The sequence below is a fragment of the Hemitrygon akajei genome, chromosome 3, assembly GCF_048418815.1.
Source record: "Hemitrygon akajei chromosome 3, sHemAka1.3, whole genome shotgun sequence".
NCBI lineage: Eukaryota > Metazoa > Chordata > Chondrichthyes > Myliobatiformes > Dasyatidae > Hemitrygon > Hemitrygon akajei.
In genome coordinates this window covers 26,864,574-26,886,939 of record NC_133126.1, presented here as the reverse complement: position 1 = coordinate 26,886,939, position 22,366 = coordinate 26,864,574, and the positions used below count along the sequence as shown (strand labels likewise).

The 22,366-nt window shown below is 45.3% G+C and overlaps 2 protein-coding genes across 6 annotated transcripts in view; both read left to right on the top strand.

The window, feature by feature from the left end:
- LOC140724793 (ovarian cancer G-protein coupled receptor 1-like) overlaps positions 1–7,792 on the top strand; it is a 72,919-nt gene extending 65,127 nt beyond the window's left edge. For all 5 annotated transcript variants that reach the window (XM_073039405.1, XM_073039404.1, XM_073039406.1 and 2 more), the window contains one exon: positions 6,610–7,792. In XM_073039405.1, coding sequence (XP_072895506.1) covers positions 6,729–7,784 — 1,056 coding nt within the window. In that variant the 5' untranslated portion in view covers positions 6,610–6,728 and the 3' untranslated portion in view covers positions 7,785–7,792. The remainder of the gene's footprint in view (positions 1–6,609) is intronic.
- A 5,592-nt stretch (positions 7,793–13,384) lies between these two features.
- LOC140724792 (ovarian cancer G-protein coupled receptor 1-like) lies at positions 13,385–14,628 on the top strand. The gene has a single exon (XM_073039402.1). The coding sequence runs from the start codon at positions 13,385–13,387 to the stop codon at positions 14,441–14,443; it is 1,059 nt and encodes a 352-aa protein (XP_072895503.1). The 3' UTR covers positions 14,444–14,628.
- Positions 14,629–22,366: the final 7,738 nt, after the last annotated feature.

Below are 22,366 nucleotides of genomic sequence, written 5' to 3'. Positions count from 1 at the left end.
ACGTCACACCCTTTATTCTACCAAGAGGATTGGCATTAGTATTGGTTTATTGTGTTACATGTATCAAGATACAGTGAAAGGCTTGTCTTGTGTACTGTTCATACACATCAGATCATTGCACAATGCATTGAGGTAAAACAAGGTAAAACAATAAAATGCAGAGAAATTGCAGTGCAGGTGAACAATAAAATGCAAAATCCAAGGTAGATTGTGAGGTCAAGAGTCCATCTTATTGTTCACGAGATCTGTTCAAGACCCTGAGAACAGTGGGGTAGAAGTTGTTCTTGAGCCTATTCCAGGCTTTTGTATCTTCTGCCATCGGCAAAGGGGAGAACTGAGAATGTCTGAGGCAGATGATACCCTGCTTTTATAAGACCATAAGATAGAGGAGCAGAATTAAGCCAGTTGGCCCATCGAGTCTGCTCCATTATTCCTCTCAGTCCCAGTCGCCTGCCTTCTCCCCATATCCCTTCATGCCTTGAACAATCAAAAATCTATCAACCACTGCCTTAAATACACATAAAAATGACCTCCACAGCTGCCTGTGGCAAAGAATTCTACAGATTCACCACACTCTGGCTAAAGAAATTCCTCCTCATTTCCATTCTAAAAGGATACCCCTCTGTTCTGAGACAGTGTCCTCTGGTCCCAGACTCTCCTACTGTAGAAAACATCCTCTCCACGTCCACTCTATCAAGACCTTTCATCATCTGATAGGTTTCAATTAGATCATCCTTTGTTCTCATGAATACAGGCCTAGGCTCTTCGTAGGACAAACTGTTCAATCCTGGAAATATTTTCATGAATCTCCTTTGAACCCTCTTTAGTGTCAGCAAATCCTTTCTAACTTAAGGGGCCCCAAACTGCTCACAATACTCCAAGTGAGGCCTTATCTGTATTTTATAAAGTTTCAATATTACGTCCTCATGAAATGAAAGTTAACATCACATTTGCCTTCCTCACCCAGACTCAACCTGCAAATTAATCTTTAGGGAACCCTGCACAAGAACTCACAAGTCCCTTTGCGCCTCAGACTTTTGAATTTTCTCTCTATTTAGAATATAGTCTACCCATTTATTTCTTCTATTGAAATGCATGATCAATACTGTATTCAATCTGTCACTTCTTTGCCCATTATCATAATCTGTCTAAGTTCTTCTGTAGCCTCTCTACTTCCTCAAAACTACCTGCCCATCTATTTATCTTTGTACCTCCTGTAAACTTTGTGACCAAGCTATCAATTCCATCATCCAAGTCATTGACATACAGCGTAATGTAAAAAGAATCAGTCCCAACAAAGACCTCTGTGGAACACCAGTAGTTACCGGCAACCAACCAGAACAGGCTCCTATGATTCCCACTCTTTGCCTCCTGCCAATCAGCCACTGCTTTATCTTTATCACATGCTAGCGTCATTCCTGTAATACCATGGGCTCTTGTTAAGCAGCCTCATGTGTGATACGTTGTCCAAGGTTTCTGAAAATCCAAGTGCACGACATCAACCAATTCTCCTTTGTCTAACTTGTTTGTTATTTCTTTGAAGTATTCCAACAGATTTGTCAGGCACCATGCTGCCTACAGCGTATTTTATCATGTGCCTCCAAGTACTCCAAAAGTATCCTTAACATATTGACTCCAACATCTTCCCAACCACTGAAGTCAGGGTAACTGGCCTATAGTTCCCTTTCTTTTGCCCGTCTCTCTCTCTTCTTGAAGATATTTGCAATTTTCCAGTCTTTCAGAACCGTTCCAGAATCTAGTGATCTTGAAGATAATTACTAATGCCTCCACAATCTGTTCAACCACCTCTTTCAAAACCCTGGGTTGTACACCATCTCGTCCAGGTGACTTATCTACCTTCAGACCCTCCAGTTTCCCAAGAACGTTCTCCCTAGTAATGGCAACTTCACACACTTCTGACCCTAGACATTCTAGAACTTCAATCATACTGCTGGTATCTTCTACAGTGAAGACTGATCCAAAATACTTATTCAGTTCATCCACCATTTCTTTGTCCCCCATTATTACCGCTCCAGCATCGTTTTCCAGCAGTCCGATATCCATTCTCACCTCTCCTTTACACTTTATGTATTTGAAGAAACTTTAGGGATCCTCTTCAATATTATTGGCTGGCTTACTTTCATATTCCATCTTGTGCTTCTTAATCACTTTTTAATTGCCTTCTGTTGATTTTTAAAAGCTTCCCAATCCTCTAACTTCCCACTAATTTTTGCTCTATTACATGCCCCTTCTTTGGTTTTTATGTTGGCTTTGACTTCCCTTGTTAGCCAAGCTTGTGTCATCTTGCCTTTAGAATACTTCTTCCTTTTTGGGAAGTGTAAATCCTGTGCCTTTGGAATTGCTTTCAGAAATTTCACCCATTGCTGCACTGACATCATCCCTGCCTGTGTTTTTGTCCAATCAGTTTTGGAGAACTCATCTCTGTACGTACTCCACTGTAAGTCTGACTTCAGCTTCTCCGTCAATAATACTATTGAATGGTTCCCTCGTGCAGTATGCAAGTCATGCCAATGTGGTGAAGGAAAGAGACAAGTTAGGCCCAATGGCCTGTCTCTTCAAAGTTCAAAAGTTCAAAGTAAATTTATTGTCAAAGTAGGCATATATTACTATTTTAGGCCTTGCGATATATTTTCTTGCAGGTACTTACAGAGAAAGAATAAAACATACAGTAGAATTTAGCCAAGATTGACAATCAGTGTGCGATAGAAGACATGCTGTGTAAATAAAAATAATACTGAGAACGTGAATCAGAATCAGGTTTAATATCACTGGCATATGTTGTGAAATTTGCAATATATAATAATATAAACTATAAATCACAATAAGTATATAAAATAAATTAAATAAGTAGTGCAAAGAGAGAGAGAGAAAAAATACTAAGTTAGTATTCATGGGTTCATTGTCCATGGTGGAGGGGGAAGAAGTTGTTCCTGATTTGCTGAGCGTGTCTTTAGGCTCCTGTACCACCTCCTTGATATTAGCAAAGAGAAGAGGGCATTTCCTGTGCGATGGGGGTCCTTGATGATGGATGCCACCTTTTGAAGGTGGTCTGATGCTGGGAAGGCTAGTGCCCATTATAGAGCTGGCCATGTGATTTATAAAGTGAGTCTATAGGTCGTAGAATCAGTTCAGAGTAGTGGTATTGAAGTTATCCAAGCTGGTTCAGGAGCCTGATAGGTTGAAGGGTAGCAATTGTTCTTGTGCTTAGTGGTGTGAGACCTCCTCCCCGACAGTAGTTGTGAGAAGAAGCATGCCCTGGATGGTGGGGGTTTTTGATGATGGATGCTGTTTCCTTGAGACAGTGCCCCCTGTAAATGTGTCCAGTGGTGGAAAGGCCTTTGCCTGTGATGAACGGCATCCACCACATTTTTGCTGTGAATACGAATGTAATCCTTGCTCGTGTTCCCTGACAATCCCTGGCACCCTGGAGACGATTTCGAAACAGAAGGAAGATGGTCAGTTGATCCTATTGGGAATGGATGAAGTGAATATCGGAGAGAAATGTGAGACAGGGTAAATCATGGGAAAATTGACTGAAAGCAAGTGATTGTAGTGCTGGAGTATAGGAATCCAAGTGGAAAAGCTGGAAATAATTATCCTCGAAGAAGCTCCAGACTTAATGGCTTCACCAGAAACCTGGCAGGAGACTGGACCAGGATGGGAAGCAAATGGAAATAGTGAAGATAAGATTGGTGCAGTGAGGGTCAGGGAAAGGAAGTTATGTTGCAGCTGTATGAAACTTGGATTAGGCTGCACTCGGAGTATTGTGCACAGTTCTAGTTGCCGCATTACAGGAAGTTTATGGAGGCTTTCAAGAGGGTGCTGAGGAAATTTACCAGGATGTCTGATGAAGATAGCTTGAGGGAGCAGGGGCTTGCTTTTGGAGCAATGGAGGATGAGAAGTGACTTGGTAGAGATGATGAAGTATAGATCGAGTGGATAGCCAGAGACTTTTCTCCCCAGGGCTGAAATAACTAATACAAGGGGGCACAATTTTAAGGTGGTTGGAGGAAAGTGTAGTGTGGATATCAGGGGTAGGATTTTTACAGAGAGAATTGTGGCTTCGTGGAATGCCCTGCCAATGGTGGTGGTAGGGAAGATACATTAGGGACATTTAAGAGACTCTCAGATAGGTACATGGATGAAAGAAAAATGAAGGGCCACGTAGGAGGAGAATGTTAGATTGATCTTGGAGTAGGTTAAAAGGTTGGCACTCATTGTGCCGTAAAAGGCCTAGACTTTGCTGTACTGTTCTACGTTCTATGTTTTGGGTATCCCCTACGTCCTGTGAACAGTTCAATCTCTAAGATGTTTTCCTCGAGTTACTTTTATGCCTTCTTTTCTCCGTTGTGATACCAAGTTGGCCAGTGCAGTAACGTAGTGGTTAGCACAATCACCTTACAGCACCAGTGATCTCTGATTTGGGGTTCGATTCCCCCCACTGTAAGAAGTTTGTATGTTCTCCCATGACTGCATGGGCTTCCTCTGGGTGCTCTGCTTTCCTCCCACGTTCTGAAGACATAAGGGGTTAGGGTTAAGTAGTGGGCCTGCTATTTTGGTGTCAGAAGTGTGATGACACTTGCAGCCCGCCCCTTGCTGATTTGATTTGACATGGTTCACTGATGTTTCAATGTACATGTGACAAACAAAGCCAATCTTTATCTCATCTGAGGTCTCCTGGCACCTCTGATTTCTGAATTCATTTCCCATTCAGAAAACAGTCGATACATTTATTCCTTTTCCCAAAGAGCATGAACACTTCCCCCACACAGGATTGTTATGTTAATTATAGGTCCCTTGAGTCAAGATCCCAATGGTCAGATAGGAGTTTCTAAGCTGACCTCAGGATATTGTATGACCCTGACCAACATCACTGAAACTAACTACAGGCAGTCCCAGGTTATGCAAGCGTCTTGCTCCTGAGACTACTGTTTTGCCTCAGTTTTATAGATAAAATGGATGGCCACAGTCTTTTCCCTAAGATAGAGAAGACTAAAACTTAGAAGGCAGGGGTTTAAGGTGAGGGAGGAAAGACTTAAAGGGTATCCAGGGGGCAAATGTTTCACACAGAGGGTGAACTCTACATAGAGTTGCCTGAAACGGTCAATTACAATGTTTAAAACCATTAGACATAGGAGCAGAATTTGGTTGTTTCGCCCGTCAAGTCTGCTCCGTCATTTCATCGTGGCTGATCCAATTTTCCTCTTAGCCCCAGTATCCTGCCTTCTCCCTGTGACACACTCATGCTCTGACTAATCAAGAACATATAAACCCCTGCCTTAAACGTAGCCCATGACTTGGCCTCCACAGCCGCCTGTGGCGACAAATTCCACAGCTTCACCACTCTCTGACTAAAGAAATTCCTCCTCTTTTTCATTCTAAAAGGCCACCCCTCTATTCTGAGGCCGTGTTCTCTAGTCTTAGACTCCCCACATCATAGGAAACATCCTCTCCACATCCACACGCATTTGGACACCAGCGTGAATAGGAAAGGTTTGGTGGGAAATGGGTCATTCGTGGGTAAATGGAACCTAGAACAGTCCAGCACAGGGACAGGCCCTCTAGCCTACGATGGCTGCACCACCCTTCTGCCTGCATGTGATCCACATCCCTCCATTCCACGCATATTCATGTGCCTGTCTAAAATCCTCTTAATCACCGCTGTCATATCTGGTTTCACCACGATCTCTTGTCGCCTGATCCAGGCACCCACCACTTCCTGTGTAAAGAAAATCTTGTCCCACACATCCCCTTTAAACTTTCTCCCCCTCATTTTAATAGCACATCCTTTTGTATTTGACATTTCTGCCCTGGAAGAAAGGTTTTTATGGTTAACCCTATCTATGCTTCTCATAATGGGTTCAGTTTAGGTAGGCACCCTAGGCAATGTGGATGTGTTGGGCCCAAGGGCCTGTTTTTCTGCTGTGTATCTCAGAGTTTTAGAGGCAATATTGATGTTTTGCACATGACAGATATATCAGAAAATTTAACTACTGTAATTGTAACTAAATGAAAATCAAGAATAATGCAGATGCAGGAAATAGGAAATAAAAACAGAAAATGCTGAAAAAGCAGGTCAGGCAACATCTGAGGAACTGGAAATGGAGTTGGTGTAGGTTTAATACTGTCACATATATCAAGGTACAGTGAAAAACTTGTCTTGCACACCGTCCATGCAGATCATTTCATTCCAACAATGCGTTAAGTAGTTCAAGATTAAACAATAACAGAGTTATGTTACAGAGAAAGTAAAGTACACACAAACAATGAGGTGCAGTGTCATAAAGATACAGACTGAGAGGTCAGGAGTCCATTTCATCACACTAAGGAACCATCCAACAGAGGAATAGGAGCTGTCCTTGTGCCTGGTGGTACATATTTTCACGCTTTTGGGAAAGGACAGAATCCTTCTTCTCTCCTATTCCTTCATAGGAGAGAGAATCACTTAATGTTACCATCAAAGTCCTTTTCAATTAACTTTCTCTGCCTGACCTGCCAATATTTTCCAACATTTTCTGTTTCTGTTATTGTCACTTAAAATATGGAACAATTGAATAATTGTATCTGTGTTTTTATGTCTCCCCACAGTCGCACAAGCTTAAGTGAAGAAGAATTCAAAGGATCAGGTCTTTTTGCCACATAACTCAGTCTCCTGGCAGGGAACCCAAGTCTAGTTTCGCAAGGAAGCTTCTGCCTGACTTTGGAAGATGACCAACTGTACCATTGACCATGGGATCCATCAGAAGGTCTTCCCCACCGTTTACATCTTGGTCTTCATCATCGGCTTGCCCACTAACCTGCTGTCGCTGTACCACAGCTACCTGCAGATCAAGCACAGGAACGAGCTAGGGATCTATCTTTGCAACCTAACCATTTCGGACCTCCTGTACCTCACCTCCCTGCCCTTGTGGGTGCAGTACATCCTGCAGCACGACGACTGGATCTTTTCGCCAGAGCTGTGCAAGCTCAGCGGCCTGCTGCTCTACCAGAACATCTACATCAGCATTGGCTTCCTCTGCTTCATCTCCGTCAACCGCTTCCTGGCCGTCGCCTATCCCATGAATTTCAAGTCCATGCACACCATGAAAGCCGCACTCCTCATCAGCGCCGTAATCTGGATCAAGGAGATCGTGGTCTGCACCCTTTTCATTGGCAGTAAGGTCCTCAGCAAGGATGATGAAAACGATACTTTGTGCTTCGAGCACTACCCCCTGAGCAACAAGGACATCAACTTAAATTATTACCGTCTCTCCATTGGCTTCTTCCTCCCACTGGTCTTGTTAATCTTCTCCTACTGCAAGGTGTTGTCGGTGGTACATAAGAGTCACGGACTCCAACTGGAAAGGAAGCTCAGGATTAAAAGGCTGGTGTCGGCAACCATCATAATTTTCTTGGTCTGCTTTGCCCCCTATCACATTTTCCTGATGGTGCGGACCTTCTTCGAGCGAAGCTGTGAATTTGTTGTTAACATTTTTGACATCTATCATTGTGGGCTTCTGCTGACCAGTTTAAACTGCGTGGCCGATCCTATCTTGTACTGTTTTGTCTCCCGCAGCTCCCAAGGCTGGCTGGCCAGGTTCCTGGACCCTTTAACAAGCCTTGTCCGCTGCCAAAGGAGGCAAAGAGTTCAGATGCTGGAGATGGAGATGAACACTAAGTTGCCGATCACAAACATGAGACTTTCATTTAAGGACGACGAAAAAGAGATGGAGAATGGTTACAATAATGGAGCAAAGATCCAGCTTGATACATACTCCCAGTAATATTTCCAAGGACCGACAAGCACAGGTGTGTAGGGATCGGAGGACAATGTAAGCCAGCATTCTTGCAAGCACTGACAGATGATAGAGTGTAGACACAAGAGACTCCAGAAGCTGGAATCCGGAGCAAAAAGCAATCTGATGGAAAAAAACTCAGTGGGCCCAGCAGCCCTGAGGCAACATTTTCAGTTGCTCTCCTCCTGCAGTTGCTGCTCGACCCGCTGTGCCCTTCCATAGAGCATGTTTGAGTGTGTGACAGAGAAGGACATACCGTGGGCAAGTATTCTGAAAGGACAGGGAGCATTGTACCTTTCAATAATGAAAATAATTAATTTGTTCCTGCCTTCCCCATGATTCCACCTTGCAAGTTCATCCAACCATAGGTACTTAACCCATTCTTCAAACGTCAATGAAGGCAGCAACCACTGAGCCTCACTCACGCCTACTAAACAGCAGAACCACAATCAACAGACCTGAAGATTATGCTCCAGATCATAACGCATTCATTTTTTAATGGTTTAAAATTCTTTTCATCTTATTCTGTCTGGAACTTTGACTACCTAAAGACAAATTAAGGAAGTTCATTTGCACAAATCTGTCTCACCGCTGCCTCGCCGCAATTTTCAAGAAAAGTGCGAATTAATCGTCATGCTTTAATAAGGTCAAACAAACCGAACGTGCTGAACAGGGGACCCCTGTGGAGGGAGAATCGTTGACGATATTTCAGGTTGATACATTTTCATCAGCACTTCTGTAGGGAGTAAGATGGTAACTTGGTGGATTTGAGGTAAAGGATGAGTTACCCGCAGAGTTGCTGACTCGCTCTGGGGCATAATTCCCAACAGAGCTTCCACAAGTGGCAAGGCAGTTTCCAGGAAGCTCCTCCTGGCTTGGCTGGAGATTTCTATTCTAATCGCCACTGCCCTATGTCGGCCCAGGTGCACTGAAGCAAATTCAGTTTGCTTCAGAATCAGAATCGAGCTTATTATCACTGACATGCATCATCAAATTTGTTGTTTAGCAGCAGCTGTACATAAAAAGACAATAATTTGAAATAAAAAATGTTGAAAAATGTAAGTAATGCAAAAAGAGAGTAAAATAGAGAAATAGTGTTGATGAGTTCATGAACTATTTAGAAATCTGATGATGAAGAGGAAGAAGCTGTTCCTAAAGGCTGAGTGAGTGTCTTCAGGCTCCTGTACCTCCTCCCTGATTGTAGCAATGAGAAGAGGGCATGTCCTGGATGGTGAGGGTTCTTAATGATGGAAGCTTCCTTTATGAACATGTCCTCAATGGTAGGGTGGCCCATGATGGAGCTGGCTGAGTTTACAGACCTCTGCAGCTTTTTCCAATCCTGTGCATTACAGCCTCTGCATTAGACATTGCTGTGAACAGTCAGAATGCTCACCATGGTTAACTGAGTGGGGACATATGATGGGATACGGTGGGTGAAATTGTTGACCATATAATGAACATGTTGGCCTTCGCTGGTATATAGTGAGCAGCGTGCGCACGCATAGAAATGCATTTAACCAGCAGGATGTTATTTGGCAATGAGGAACGTACGGTAAATCTGATTGGTATGGAGCAGAGCAGGTTGCGCAGGGTTTGTATAGAACAGTACAAGCCCTTCAGCCCATGATGTTGTGCTGATTCCACACACCTACTCCACTATCAATCTCATCCTTCCCTTCCTCACAGCTTATATCCTTCCATTTCTATTACATCCATGTGCCTATCTAAAAGTTTTTCAAATGTCCCATTGTATCAATGGCTAGCACCTCTCCCAGCAGTGCATTGCAAGTACCCATCACTCTGTGTTAAAATCCTACCTCTGACAGCTCCCTGAAACCTTCCTCTATTCACCCGAAAAGGATGTTCTCGGGTATTGGCCATTGTCACTCTGGGGAAAATGTCTCTTTCTGTCCACCCAGCCTATGTCTCTTATCATCTCATATGTACATCTCTATCAAGTCACCTCTCATCCTCCTTCACTCCAATGAGAAAAGCCATAGCTCATTAAACCTTTCCTCATAAATCATGCTCTCTAAACCAGAGAGCATCCTGGTAAATCTCCTCTGCACTCTCTGTAAAGCTTTGATATCCTTCATATAATGAGGCAGTCAGAACTGAACACGTACAGTAAGTGTGATCTCACCAAAGTTTTATAGAGCTGCAACATTCCCCCTTCCCCTTTTCCTCTTCCCCCTCTTTCTCTCTCTCTCTCCTCCTCCTGTCTCTCCTCTCCTCTTCTCTCTCCCTCTCCTCTCTCTGCCCCCTCTTTGTTCCAAGGAGACTATCATTCCAGAAAGTTCCCCATAATCCCCTGGCAATTTGGACACGTTTTGGATTTAATAAAAACCTGCCTCTGACAGCTGCACAAAACTTTCCTCCATTCACATCACGGGTGTGATATGGACTTGGTGGAGTCTATGCATACACAGGCTAGTGTGTACTTTGGATAAGGTGAATGTAATTATCAGACTGAATGAGAAAGACAGGGTGTGCACTGGGGAGAATCAGAAACCACAGACCTGCTGGTTTAACCTTGGTAATTGGAAAACTGCAAAAAACAATAATGGGGGGGGGGGACCAATTTTAATTCTACTTCCCATTCCTATTCCAACTCTGTCCCGTCTACGCCCCCTCCTGATTACCTTGAGCCTCCTCCTGTCGCATTCACATCTCCCCTTGACCCCCTTGAGTCACTCCCTGTCATATCCATGTCCCCTCCTAATCCCCTTGAATCTACCCTGTCCCATCTGTGTTTCCTTCTGATTCCTTGTCTTATAAATGTCTTATATAAGACTATAAGACATTTGAGCAGATTTGTGCCATTCAGCCCATCGAGTCTGCTCTGCCATTCCATCGATGGCTGATCCTGGATCCCACTCAACCCCATACACCTGCCTTCTCACTATATCCTTTGATGCCCTGACCAGTCAGGAAACGATCAATGCCTGCCTTAAATATACCCACGGACTTGGCCTCCACTGCAGTCTGTGGCAGAGCATTCCACAAATTCACCAATCTTTGGCCAAAAAAAATTCTTCCTTATCTCTATTCTAAAAGGTCACCCCTCAGTTTTGAAGCTGCGGTCTCTAGTTCTGGACACTCCCACCATAGGAAACATCATCTCCATATCCACCCTATCTAGTCCTTTCAACATTCAGTTAGTTTCAATGAGATCCTCCTTCATTCTTCTAAATTCCAGAGAGTACAGGCCCAAAGCTGCCAAACACCCCTCATAAGTTAACCCCTTCATTCCTGGAATCATCCTCATGAACCTCCTCTGAACTCTCTCCAATGACACCACATCCTTTCTGAGGTATGGGGCCCAAAACTGTTGACAGTACTCCATGTGCGACCTGACTAGTGGCTTATAAAGGCTCAGCATTATCTCCTTGTTTTTATATTCTACTCCCCTTGAAATAAATGCCAACATTGCATTTGCCTTCTTTACCACAGACTCAACCGCTGAATTACCCTTCTAGGAGTCTTGCATGAGGACTTCTAAGCACCCCTGTACCTCTGATGTTTGAACCTTCTTCCCATTTAGATAATAATCCGCATTATTGTTCATTTTACAAAATTGCACTATCATACATTTCCCAATACTGTATTCCATCTGCTAGATTTTTGATCATTCTTCCAATTTATCTAAATCCTGCTGGAATCGCATTGCGTCCTCAGCACTACCTACCCCTCCACCTATCTTTATGTCATCCACAAACTTTGCCTGAAAGCCATCAATTCCATTATCCAAATCATTGCCAAACAATGTGAAAAGTAGCGGTCCCAATACTGACCCCTGAGGAACACCTCTAGTCACTGGCAGCCAAACATAAAGTATTCCCACTCACTGCCTCCTGCCTGTTAGTCATGCCTCTATTCCTGCCAGTATCTTTCTGTAGGATTTTATCCTGTTAAGCAGCCTCATGTGTTGCACCTTATCAAATGCCTTCTGAAAATCTAATTAAATGACATCCACTGCCTCTCCTTTGTCCACCCTGTTTGTTACTTCTTTGAAGAACTCTCTAAAAGATTTAACAGGCAAGATTTCCCTTTAGAGAAAACATGCTGACTTTGACTTATTTTATCATTAGTCTCCAAGAAGCCTGAAACTTCATCCTTAATAATAAACCCCAACACATTCCCAATCATTGAGGTGAGGCTAACTGGCCTTTAATTTCCTTTCTTTTGCCTTCCTCCCTTCTTAAAGAGTGGAGTGACATTGCAATCTTCCAGTCCTCTGGGACCATGCCAGAACCAACTGTTGCTTGAAAGATCATGACCAATCTCTTCAGCAACTTCTCTCAGGACCCTGGGATGTAGTCCATCTGGTCCAGGTGACTTATCCACCTTAGACCTTTGGGTTTGCCTAGCCCTTCTTCCCTTTCTAATACCAATGGCAGTCACGGACCTCTGACACACTGATACAAAGTACTTATTAAGTTAATCTGCCATTTCTTTGCCCGTACTTCCTCACCAGCATCATTTTCTAGTGGTCCAATATTAACTCTCACCTCCCTTTTACTCTATATAACTGAAAAAACTTTTATATCCTGCTTACTAGATTATTGTCTGGTTTGCCCTCATATTTCATCTTTTTCCTTCTTATAGCTTTTATAGTTGCCTTTTGTTGGATTTTAAAAGCTTCCCACTCACTTTTGCTACCTTATATGCCCTTTCCTTGGCTTTGATGCAATCCTTAACTTCCCTTATCAGCATGGCTGCCTACCCATGCCATCTGAGAAAAACTTCTGTGGAACCTATCTATCCCGCACCTTGTAAACTATTTCCAGAAACTTCAGCCATCTTTGCTCCGCTGTCCTCCCCACCAGTATCTTTCTCCAATCCACCTGGGCAAGCTCCTCTCTCATGCCTCTGTAACTCCCTTTATTCCATTGCCATACTGTGACTTCTGCTTCTCCGTCTCAAATTGCAGCATGAATTCATCATATTATTAACACTAAGGGTTCCTTTACATTAAGCTTCCTAATAAGATCTGGATTATTGCACAACACCCAATCTAAGATAGCCTTTCCCCGAGTAGGCTCAAGCCCAAGCTACTCTAAAAAGCCATCTCGCCCTGTTCCATCTACATTTCCTCCTGACCCTTTTGAACCTCTCACAAACTGGAGAAAATTTGTAGAAGCTGGAAATCCAAGCAACACACACAAAATGCTGGAGGAACTCAACAGGCCAGGCAGCATCTAGGAAAAGAGTGCAGTCAACGTTTCGGGCCAAAACCCTTCGGCAGGACTGGCCCAAAATGTCAGCTGTACTCTTTTCCATAGATGCTGCCTGGCCTGCTGAATTCCTCCAGCATTTTGTGTGCGTTGTCCCTTTGAACCTCTCCCTGTCCCGTCTATGATGCCCCCTGAACCTTGTTCCTCCTTTTCTCTCCTTCAGCCTCAGTAGTAGTTCCAAAGTTGAGATACGCTCTTGGCAAAACCCATAACCTGTTTTATTTAACAAATTATTTTCTATTTTCCTTCCCCTGCCATCCCTTAGGAGGACCATAATAAGCAAACACGCTTGAAAACCCCCTCCTTTCCTAGAGGAGAGCCAATCGGAGGAGCACATCCATCTTACTCTCCATGATGATGGCCAACCAGTCGCAGTGTAATGAAGTCAATTGCACTAACTGTACTCTGGATTTCACCATCCACCAGGGCCTGTTTTCAGCAGTCTACATCATTATACTTATCATCAGTCTTCCCACCAGCCTCCTGTCGCTGTTCCACAGCTACCTGCAGATCAAACAGGGCAACGAACTGGGGGTCTACCTCTGCAACTTGACCATCTCTGACCTGCTGCACCTCGCTTGCTTGCCCCTATGGATTCAGTACCTACTGAACGGAGATAACTGGGTACATGGTGAGGTTCTGTGCAGGCTCACCGGTCTCATCCTCTATGAGAACATCTACGTCAGCATCGCCTTTCTCTGCTGCATCTCCATGGATCGCTACCTCGCGGTGGTCTACCCTCTGCGGTTCTATTCTTTTCGAACTGTGAAGGCCGCCCTTCTGGTCAGTGTCCTGATCTGGAGTAAGGAGATTGGAATGAGCCTTTTCATCCTCAACCACAATGAGACAGTGATGGATCGGAACAACCATTTGCTCTGCTTCGAACATTATCCCCTTCAAAGATGGCAGAAGGTGGTCAATTATTATCGTTTCTCAGTTGGCTTCCTTCTCCCCATTATTCTGTTGTCCTTCTCTTACCACAGGGTGTTGGCATCGATAAACAAGAGTGACAGCGTTCAACAGGATCAGAAGCTGAGGATCAAAAGGTTAGTCTTGAGCGGCATTGTGATTTTCTGCGTTTGTTTTGTTCCCTATCACATACTCCTGCTGACCCGAACTCTGCTTGAGACAGACTGCACCTCCGTGAAGACCTTGTTCCACTACTACCACTTTGGGCTGCTGCTCACCAGTCTGAATTGTGTTGCCGACCCTGTCCTCTACACCTTCATCTCCGAGAGCACGCGCAGCTTCCTGATGAGGCTCCTCGAGCCCGTGGTGAATCTCTTTCGAGCACGAGACACAGGGCGGGTCGACCCACCGGGGTGCTGCGCCATTCCTCCAGCCACGATGAGCTTTACCTCAAGGGCCAGTATTCTCTTGACATCTGTAAGAACAGACACCCGGAATTAATGCTGACCCTACCGCGGCAGTACAGGCACTGTCTGAGAGACCTACTTTCGAGTGAGATCCGATGGACATGAACTCATTTGGGGATCTGTGTGAAAAGCTGGGGAGAACTTCCCTGTCCCCGCCTGAACCTGCGATTCAGATTTGGATTTATTTATCAGGTGTACATTAAAACATGTTTTAAAAAGTGCATGACTTGTGTAAATAACACACATAAAGATGTGCAGGTGGCACCACACGTTCCAGTGCTGACATAGCGTGCCCACAATGTTCAGCAGAACAACATGAACAGCATCAACAACACAAAATAACAACAGCAGGAAAAGCCCCTTTCCCACCCTGTCACCCGCCCACCCACTGGCACACACACAGACTGGCCTCGAATCCCAGGGCAAGTTGCCTTCAGGCCTCCAGTCCTTGGCCTTGGACTCTTAAACTTGCAAACACTGGGCCTCTGACCCAGGGACTTCACTCCTCAGGCCTCTACCTCAGGACTTGCCAAGCTCTGGACATTGACCTTTGGCTTTTCCCTCTGGGTATCAACCACCGGACTCTCCAATCACGGGCTTGACATTTGGGCCTTATGTTCCAGACTCACACAGACCTCTGACCCTGGTGATCTGGGCGGTGGTCACTGGCCCTCCTGATTCCCATCTGTTCCGGACCTCCAATCCGGGACCTGGGATGGCTAACACACCTCACTGTTTGCCGCCCTTTAATGGGAGTAGAATATGCTGTGCACTTTTCTGTCTTCCAAAGTTGTTTCTTGGCTTGAGTAACAATGTATTTTTTAAATCACTTTTAAAATCAAAACTTGATATAAGAACTCTTACATTAAGCCACAGGCAATAATTCCTTTCACTTGTAGCTCTGACCTCCTCACAGAATCCAAGTTTGGGGACAGTTTTCCGGTACACTTATTATTGGTATTGGTTGTATATTGTCACATATCCAACAGTGACAGGGAGAGTTTTTCAAGTGGAAAAGCCATTGCACTGGGGCAGTTCCACTCTCCCGACCTCGGAAGTCCGAGTCCGGTGGTACGAGTCGTCATCACAAGCAGTGGATGATCATGACTTCCGTGCCTGGCCACGCCCTTTTCTCTGCATGAGGCACTGAAGGATTGCCCTCTTGGCTGTCTGATCTCATCTGCCCAGTCTGCCAGAGCTGGCATCACATGCTAGGACAGGCATGGCCTTATCTCATCAGGGTATGAGCCCCCCCCCCCCCACCCACCCAACTACTGGCTTAGCCCATCTGTTGAAGAGGCGTGCCGGGATGTGGCTGCTGTTATAGGCAGACAGCTACTTGGAGCCACAAGTGAGAGCTGAGTTCCCAGTGGGGAAAGGTGAGTGAGCTGCCCAGAACGGACACGGCAAGCCCCTTCACCAGAGTTTCTACTCCTTCCCGGACGCCCCATACACTGTGCACATGAACTGGAATTAGGTAGAACAATAACCATGCAGAATGAAGTGTAAAAGCTACAGGGAGCGTGCAGTACAGGTAGACAATAAAGTGCACAATCATAACGAGGTAGATTGTGGGATTAGGAGGCTATCTGATCATACAAGAGATCGTACAAAAATGGGACCGAAGCTGATGGTATGTGCTTTCAGGCTTTTGTATCTTCTGCCTGAGAATGTTTGGGGTGGGTTAGCTGAGGCAGTGAGAAGTAGAGACAGTGTCCAAGGGGGTGGGGGGAGAGGCTGGTTTCTGTGTGTGCTGAGCTGTGCCCACAACTTTTTACAGTTTCCTTCAGTCACATACGGAGCAGTTGCTATACTAGGCCAAGCCGTTACGCATCCAAACAGAATGCTTTCTGTGGTGTATCGGTAAACATCGATGACGGCCGATGGGGACATGCCTAATTTCTCCAGCCTTCTGACTATGTAGAAGCGTTGGAAAGCTATTGTTTCTTCCCCTTTCCTTTCCAGTCCTGATGAAATGTCGACTGTTTATTCCCCTCCACAGAGGCCGCCTGACTTGCCGAGTTTGTGCTTAATCCATCAGCCTCACTGTATTCCTTTATCTGGCCTCACCTGTCCTACTGTTCAGATGTTCTTGACCTAACCTTGCCTGCAATCGTTCCACTTGATGACCCACAACTCTGGTACCATCCCCTCCCTATCAAGCTAGTCTAACCCTCCCGAGAAGCACTCCCAAACCTCCCTGTGAGGATAGTGGTTCCCCTCCAGGCCATTGTTGATGTTCACACCTAGGAACTTGAAGCTCTCAATCCTCCCAAACTCAGCACTGTTGATGTAGGCAGGAGCATGTGCACTGCTCCCCTTCTGAAGTCAATGACTATCTCTTGTTTTTTTGACATTGGGGGAAAGTTTCGGACATGAGACTCTTCATCAGAACTGTCTCGTTATACTCCATCCGATTTCTCCCCATCCTGTTCCATTCTAGTTCAAACCATTACCAAAAGTGAATTAAGATCATAAGATATAAGAGCAGAATTAGGCCATTTGGCCCATTGAGTCTGCTCTGCCGTTTCATGGAGGCTGACCAGTTTTCCTCTCAGCCCCAGTCTCCTGCCTTCCCCCCATATCCCTTCATACTCTGACCAATCAAGAATCCATCAACCCGTGCTTTAAATATACATAAAGACTTGGCCTCCACAGATTCACCACTCTCTGACTAATGAAATCCCTCCTCATCTCCGTTCTAAAAGGATGCCCCTCTGTTCTGAGGCTGTGTCCTCTGGTATAGAACATAGACTAGTACAGCACATTACAGGCCCTTCAGCCCACAATGTTGTGCCGACCCTCAAACCCTGCCTCCCATATAACCCCCCACCTTAAATTCCTCCATATACCTGTCTAGTAGTCTCTTAAACTTCACTAGTGTATCTGCCTCCACCACTGACTCAGGCACCAACCACTCTCTGAGTGAAAAAACTTCCTCTAATATCCCCCTTAAACTTCCCTCCCCTTACCTTAAAGCCGTGTCCTCTTGTACTGAGCAGTGGTGTCCTGGGGAAGAGGCGCTGGCTGTCCACTCTGTCTATTCCTCTTAATATCTTGTACACCTCTATCATGTCTCCTCTCATCCTCCTTCTCTCCAAAGAGTAAAGCCCTAGCTCCCTTAATCTCTGATCATAATCCATACTCTTTAAACCAGGCAGCATCCTGGTAAATCTCCTCTGTACCCTTTCCAATGCTTCCACATCCTTCCTATACTGAGGCGACCAGAACTGGACACAGTACTCCAAGTGTGGCCTAACTAGAGTTTTATAGAGCTGCATCATTACATCGCGTTTCTTAAACTCTATCCCTTGACTTATGAAAGCTAACACCCCATAAGCTTTCTTAACTACCCTATCTACCTGTGAGGCAACTTTAAGGGATCGGTGGACATGTACCCCCAGATCCCTCTGCTCCTCCACACTACCAAGTATCCTGCCATTTACTTTGTACTCTGCCTTGGAGTTTGTCCTTCCAAAGTGTACCACCTCACACTTCTCCGGGTTGAATTCCATCTGCCACTTCTCAGCCCACTTCTGCATCCTATCAATGTCTCTCTGCAATCTTCAACAATCCTCTACACTATCTACAACACCACCAACCTTTGCGTCGTCTGCAAACTTGCCAACCCACCCTTCTACCCCCACATCCAGGTCATTAATAAAAATCACAAAAAGTAGAGGTCCCAGAACAGATCCTTGTGGGACACCACTAGTCACAACCCTCCAATCTGAATGTACTCCCTCCACCACGACCCTCTGCCTTCTGCAGGCAAGCCAATTCTGAATCCATCTGGCCAAACTTCCCTGGATCCCATGCCTTCTGACTTTCTGAATAAGCCTACCATGTGGAACCTTGTCAAATGCCTTACTAAAATCCATGTAGATCACATCCACTGCACTACCCTCATCTATATGCCTAGTCACCTCCTCAAAGAACTCTATCAGGCTTGTTAGGCACGATCTGCCCTTCACAAACCCATGCTGACTGTTCCTGATCAGACCATGATTCTCTAAATGCCCATAGATCCTATCTCTAAGAATCTTTTCCAACAGTTTTCCCACCACAGACGTAAGGCTCACTGGTCTATAATTACCCGGTTATCCCTACTACCTTTTTTGAACAAGGGGACAACATTCGCCTCCCTCCAATCCTCCGGTACCATTCCTGTGGACAACGAGGACATAAAGATCCTAGCCAGAGATCTGGTGCTCTGTGAACTCTGAGGGCCCTCTGGAAAATCCTGGCAATTCTGGACTCCCTCTGCATGCCACCTCAGCTGAACAGAGAAGCATATTCAGTATTAGACGAAGACAGCAGTGCTGCTCCAGAGAGCCCTATATGAGGTCATTCTTTCCCTGGGGCATTAGGCTTTATAATGAGTCAATCTAATGTCAGAGAAGCAATTATCTCTTCCTGTTATTAACCTCTGCTTACCAGGACTCTAAGCCCTGTTTAGCTCTGTTTTATTTTGAAAGTAATTTATTTTTTTATTCCTGCTTACTTCTAATATTTGTATATCTGTGCACTTGTAATGCTACTGTGACATTGTAATTTCCCGTGGGATCAATAAAGTATCTATCTATCCTTAGACCCCCCACTATAGGAAACATCCTCCCCACATCCACTCTATTAAGGCCTTTCACAATTCGATATGTTTCAATGAGGTCTCCCCTCATTCTTCAGAATTCTAGGGAATACAGGCCCAGAGCCATCAAACACTCTTCATATGACAGTCCATTCAATCCTGGAATCATTTTTGTGAACCCCCTTTGAACCCTCTCCAGTTTCAGCACGTCCTTTCTAAGATAAGGGGCCCCAAACTGCTCACAATACTCCAAGTGAGGGCTCAGCAGTGCTTCATAAAGTCTCAACATTACATCCTTGCTTTTGTATTCTTGAAATGAATGTTAACATTGCATTTGCCTTCCTCACCACTAACTCAACCTGCAAACTAACCTTTAGGGAATCCTGCACATGGACTCCCCAGTCCCTTTGCACCCAAGGTTTTTGTTTTGTATTTTCTCCCCATTTAGAAAATAGTCAACCCTTTCCAGAATTAAACTCTTGTCTTGAGCACCAACAGAGAGTTTTGTCTTCAGTGGTCCGAACAAGCACAACAAATGCATCAAAAAGCAGATGGACCTCATCATTCAACCAGACCTTCCAAGATCCAACAAAGAATCTTGAACTAGAAATGTTAATTGTTGCTCCTTCCTTGCAGATTGCCAATAAACTCTCCTGATGAAGGGTTTTGACACGAAACTTCATCACTACCTCCTCCCATAGATGCTGCCTGACTCCCTTGTTCTAATTCCCTAAACATTAAGGGGAAATAAGTAACTTGGAAATAGGGACATAGATGAAAGAAATATGGAGGTCTACGAGGGAGGGAAGGGTTAAGTTGATTATAAGGTCAGCATAACATTATGGGCCAGAGAGCCTGTGCTGTTCTATAGAATTTTATGTCCTATGTTCTATCTTATATGACCAGCCGAGTTCCTCCAGCATTTTTGTGCATGTTGCTCATGATTTCCAGAATTGGCAGAATCTCTTGTGCTTCTTTGGAGAGAAACAGTATTGGTGTCCAGGTCAAAGTGAGGAATATTTGGCTCGCTGATGTTATCATGGCTGATGTGGACAATGGACTGAGTTCTGGTTGGAGTTTGAGAGAGGTGCCCTGGGCACTACAACAGCATTTTGCCAAAAGGGATGTCAAGGTGTTGTGACAAAACTGCTCCATGGTTAAAACTATGTATCTACAAAGGGAGAGGGTTGGATCACTACAGCTTTGGGATATCACTGCAGAAAGGGAGATGAGGTCCTATAAGGAGAATTTATGGAGTTAGGCAGAAAAGGTCTATTGGGCTACATAGCACACAAAATGCTGGCAGAACTCAGCAGGTCAGGCAGCCATGGAGAGGAATATATGGTTGATATTTTGGTTCAAGATTCTTCCTCAGGACTGGAAAGGAAGGGGAAGCCAGAATATGAGACGGGGGGGGGGGGGGGGAGGGGAAGGAGTGCGGGTGACAGGAGAAACCAGGTGAAGGGAAAGGAGGAATGGAGGAATGTAGTGAGAAGCTGGAAGGTGATAGGTAGAAAAGAGGAAGATTGAAGAAGGAATCTGATAGGAGAGGAGAGTGGACCATGGGAGAAAGGGGAGGAGGAGAGACACATCAGCGAAGGTTGTTACTCCTGGATTATGCTGTGTCAAGATGAGGCCACCCACAGAACGGAAAAACAACACCTTATATTCTATCTGGGTAGCCTTCAACCTGATGGCATGAATATCGATTTCTCCTTCCATTAAAAAAAATCCCTCCTGCTTCTATTCCCCACTCTGGTCTTGTACTTCTTCTCACCATGGTGACCCACCGGTAGCAGCCGAAGTCACGGAAGCTGTCAGCCAGCTATCCAGTGGCAAAGCCCCAGGGGTAGACGCCGTGCCTGCAGAGATCTACAAAGCTGGTGGTCCTGTACTTATAGAGAAGCTCACCGAGTTGTTCCAGTCTTTTTGGAAGCAAGGATCCATTCCTCAGGAACTTAAAGATGCATCCATCGTACCCCTCTACAAGAGGAAGGGCTATCGACAAGTATGCGGCAACCACCGAGGAATCTCGCTGCTCTCCATCGCATGAAAGATCCTTGCAAGAGTCTTGCTAAATCGTCTGGTCACTCATCTGGAGCTGGGCCTGCTGCCTGAGTCAGTGTGGCTTTTGCAAAGGTCGTGGGACTATTGACATGATCTTCGCTGCACGGCAACTTCAGGAGAAGTGTCAGGAGCAGAATTGTGAACTTGACACAACTTTGGCTGACTTGACAAAAGCCTTCGACACTGTTTGCCAACAAGGCCTGTGGAGGATCATGTCTGTGGTGAGCTACATATACCTGTCTGGACACGCCCCCTGATGACTGCTCCTGTGGCTCCTCCCTGTATAAAGGTGATGGAGGTCTGAGCCCGGCCTCTCTGTCTCCAGGATGTAGTATGGTGGTCACTGCTTGTTCCTTCTTCCAGTCAATAAAAGCCGATATCTCGCCTTTACGTCTCAGAGTGAGTTATTGATGGTACATCAATGTCAAAGTTTGACTGCCCCACCAAATTCATTCAGATGGTACGCCAGTTCCATGATGGCCAGAGTGCTGGACGGCGGAGAATCCTCTAAGGCATTCCCAGTCACCAATGGCGTCAAACAGGGCTGTGTGCTCACACCCACACTGTTCAGCGTGATGTTTACTGCCGTGCTGAATGATGCCTTCCAGGACAGTGATGCTGGAATCAGCCTCACGTACAGAGTGGATGGGAAGCTCTTCGACCTGAGGAGGCTTCAAGCTATTACCAAAGTGAAGGAGACTGTTCTGAGAGACTTCCTCTTTGCCGATGACTGCGCCCTGTACGCTGGCTCCGAGCCAGATGCAAGTCAATATAGACAAATCCCCGATGGCTTGTGACAACTTTGGTCTCACCATCAACATGAAAAAGACCGAAGTCATGCACCGGCCTGCTCCTCGTGCACCCTACGCAGAACCGAAAATCACAATCAAAGGACAGAAACTACAGGGAGTGGACCAGTTTACTTCCCTTGGCTGCACCCTCTCCCGAGCAGTGACTATTGATACGGAAGTTAACTGCAGAATAGCAAAGGCAAGTTCTGCTTTCGATAGACTGCGCTCCACTGTATGGGAACGTCGAGGAATCAGCCCAGCAACAAAACTGAAGGTCTACAGAGCCGTGGTACTCACTCCCCTCCTGTATGCCTGTGAAACGTGGACTGTGTATCGAAGGCATGCAAGACAGCTCAACCATTTCCACGTGACTTGTCTTCGCAGAATATTAGGCATCAGATGGCAAGACAAAGTACCAGACACTGAAGTTCTCTCTAGAGCAAATCTGCCATCAGTGCACACACTGCTGACGAGAGCACAGACCCGGTGGGCAGGTCATGCCATCCGTATG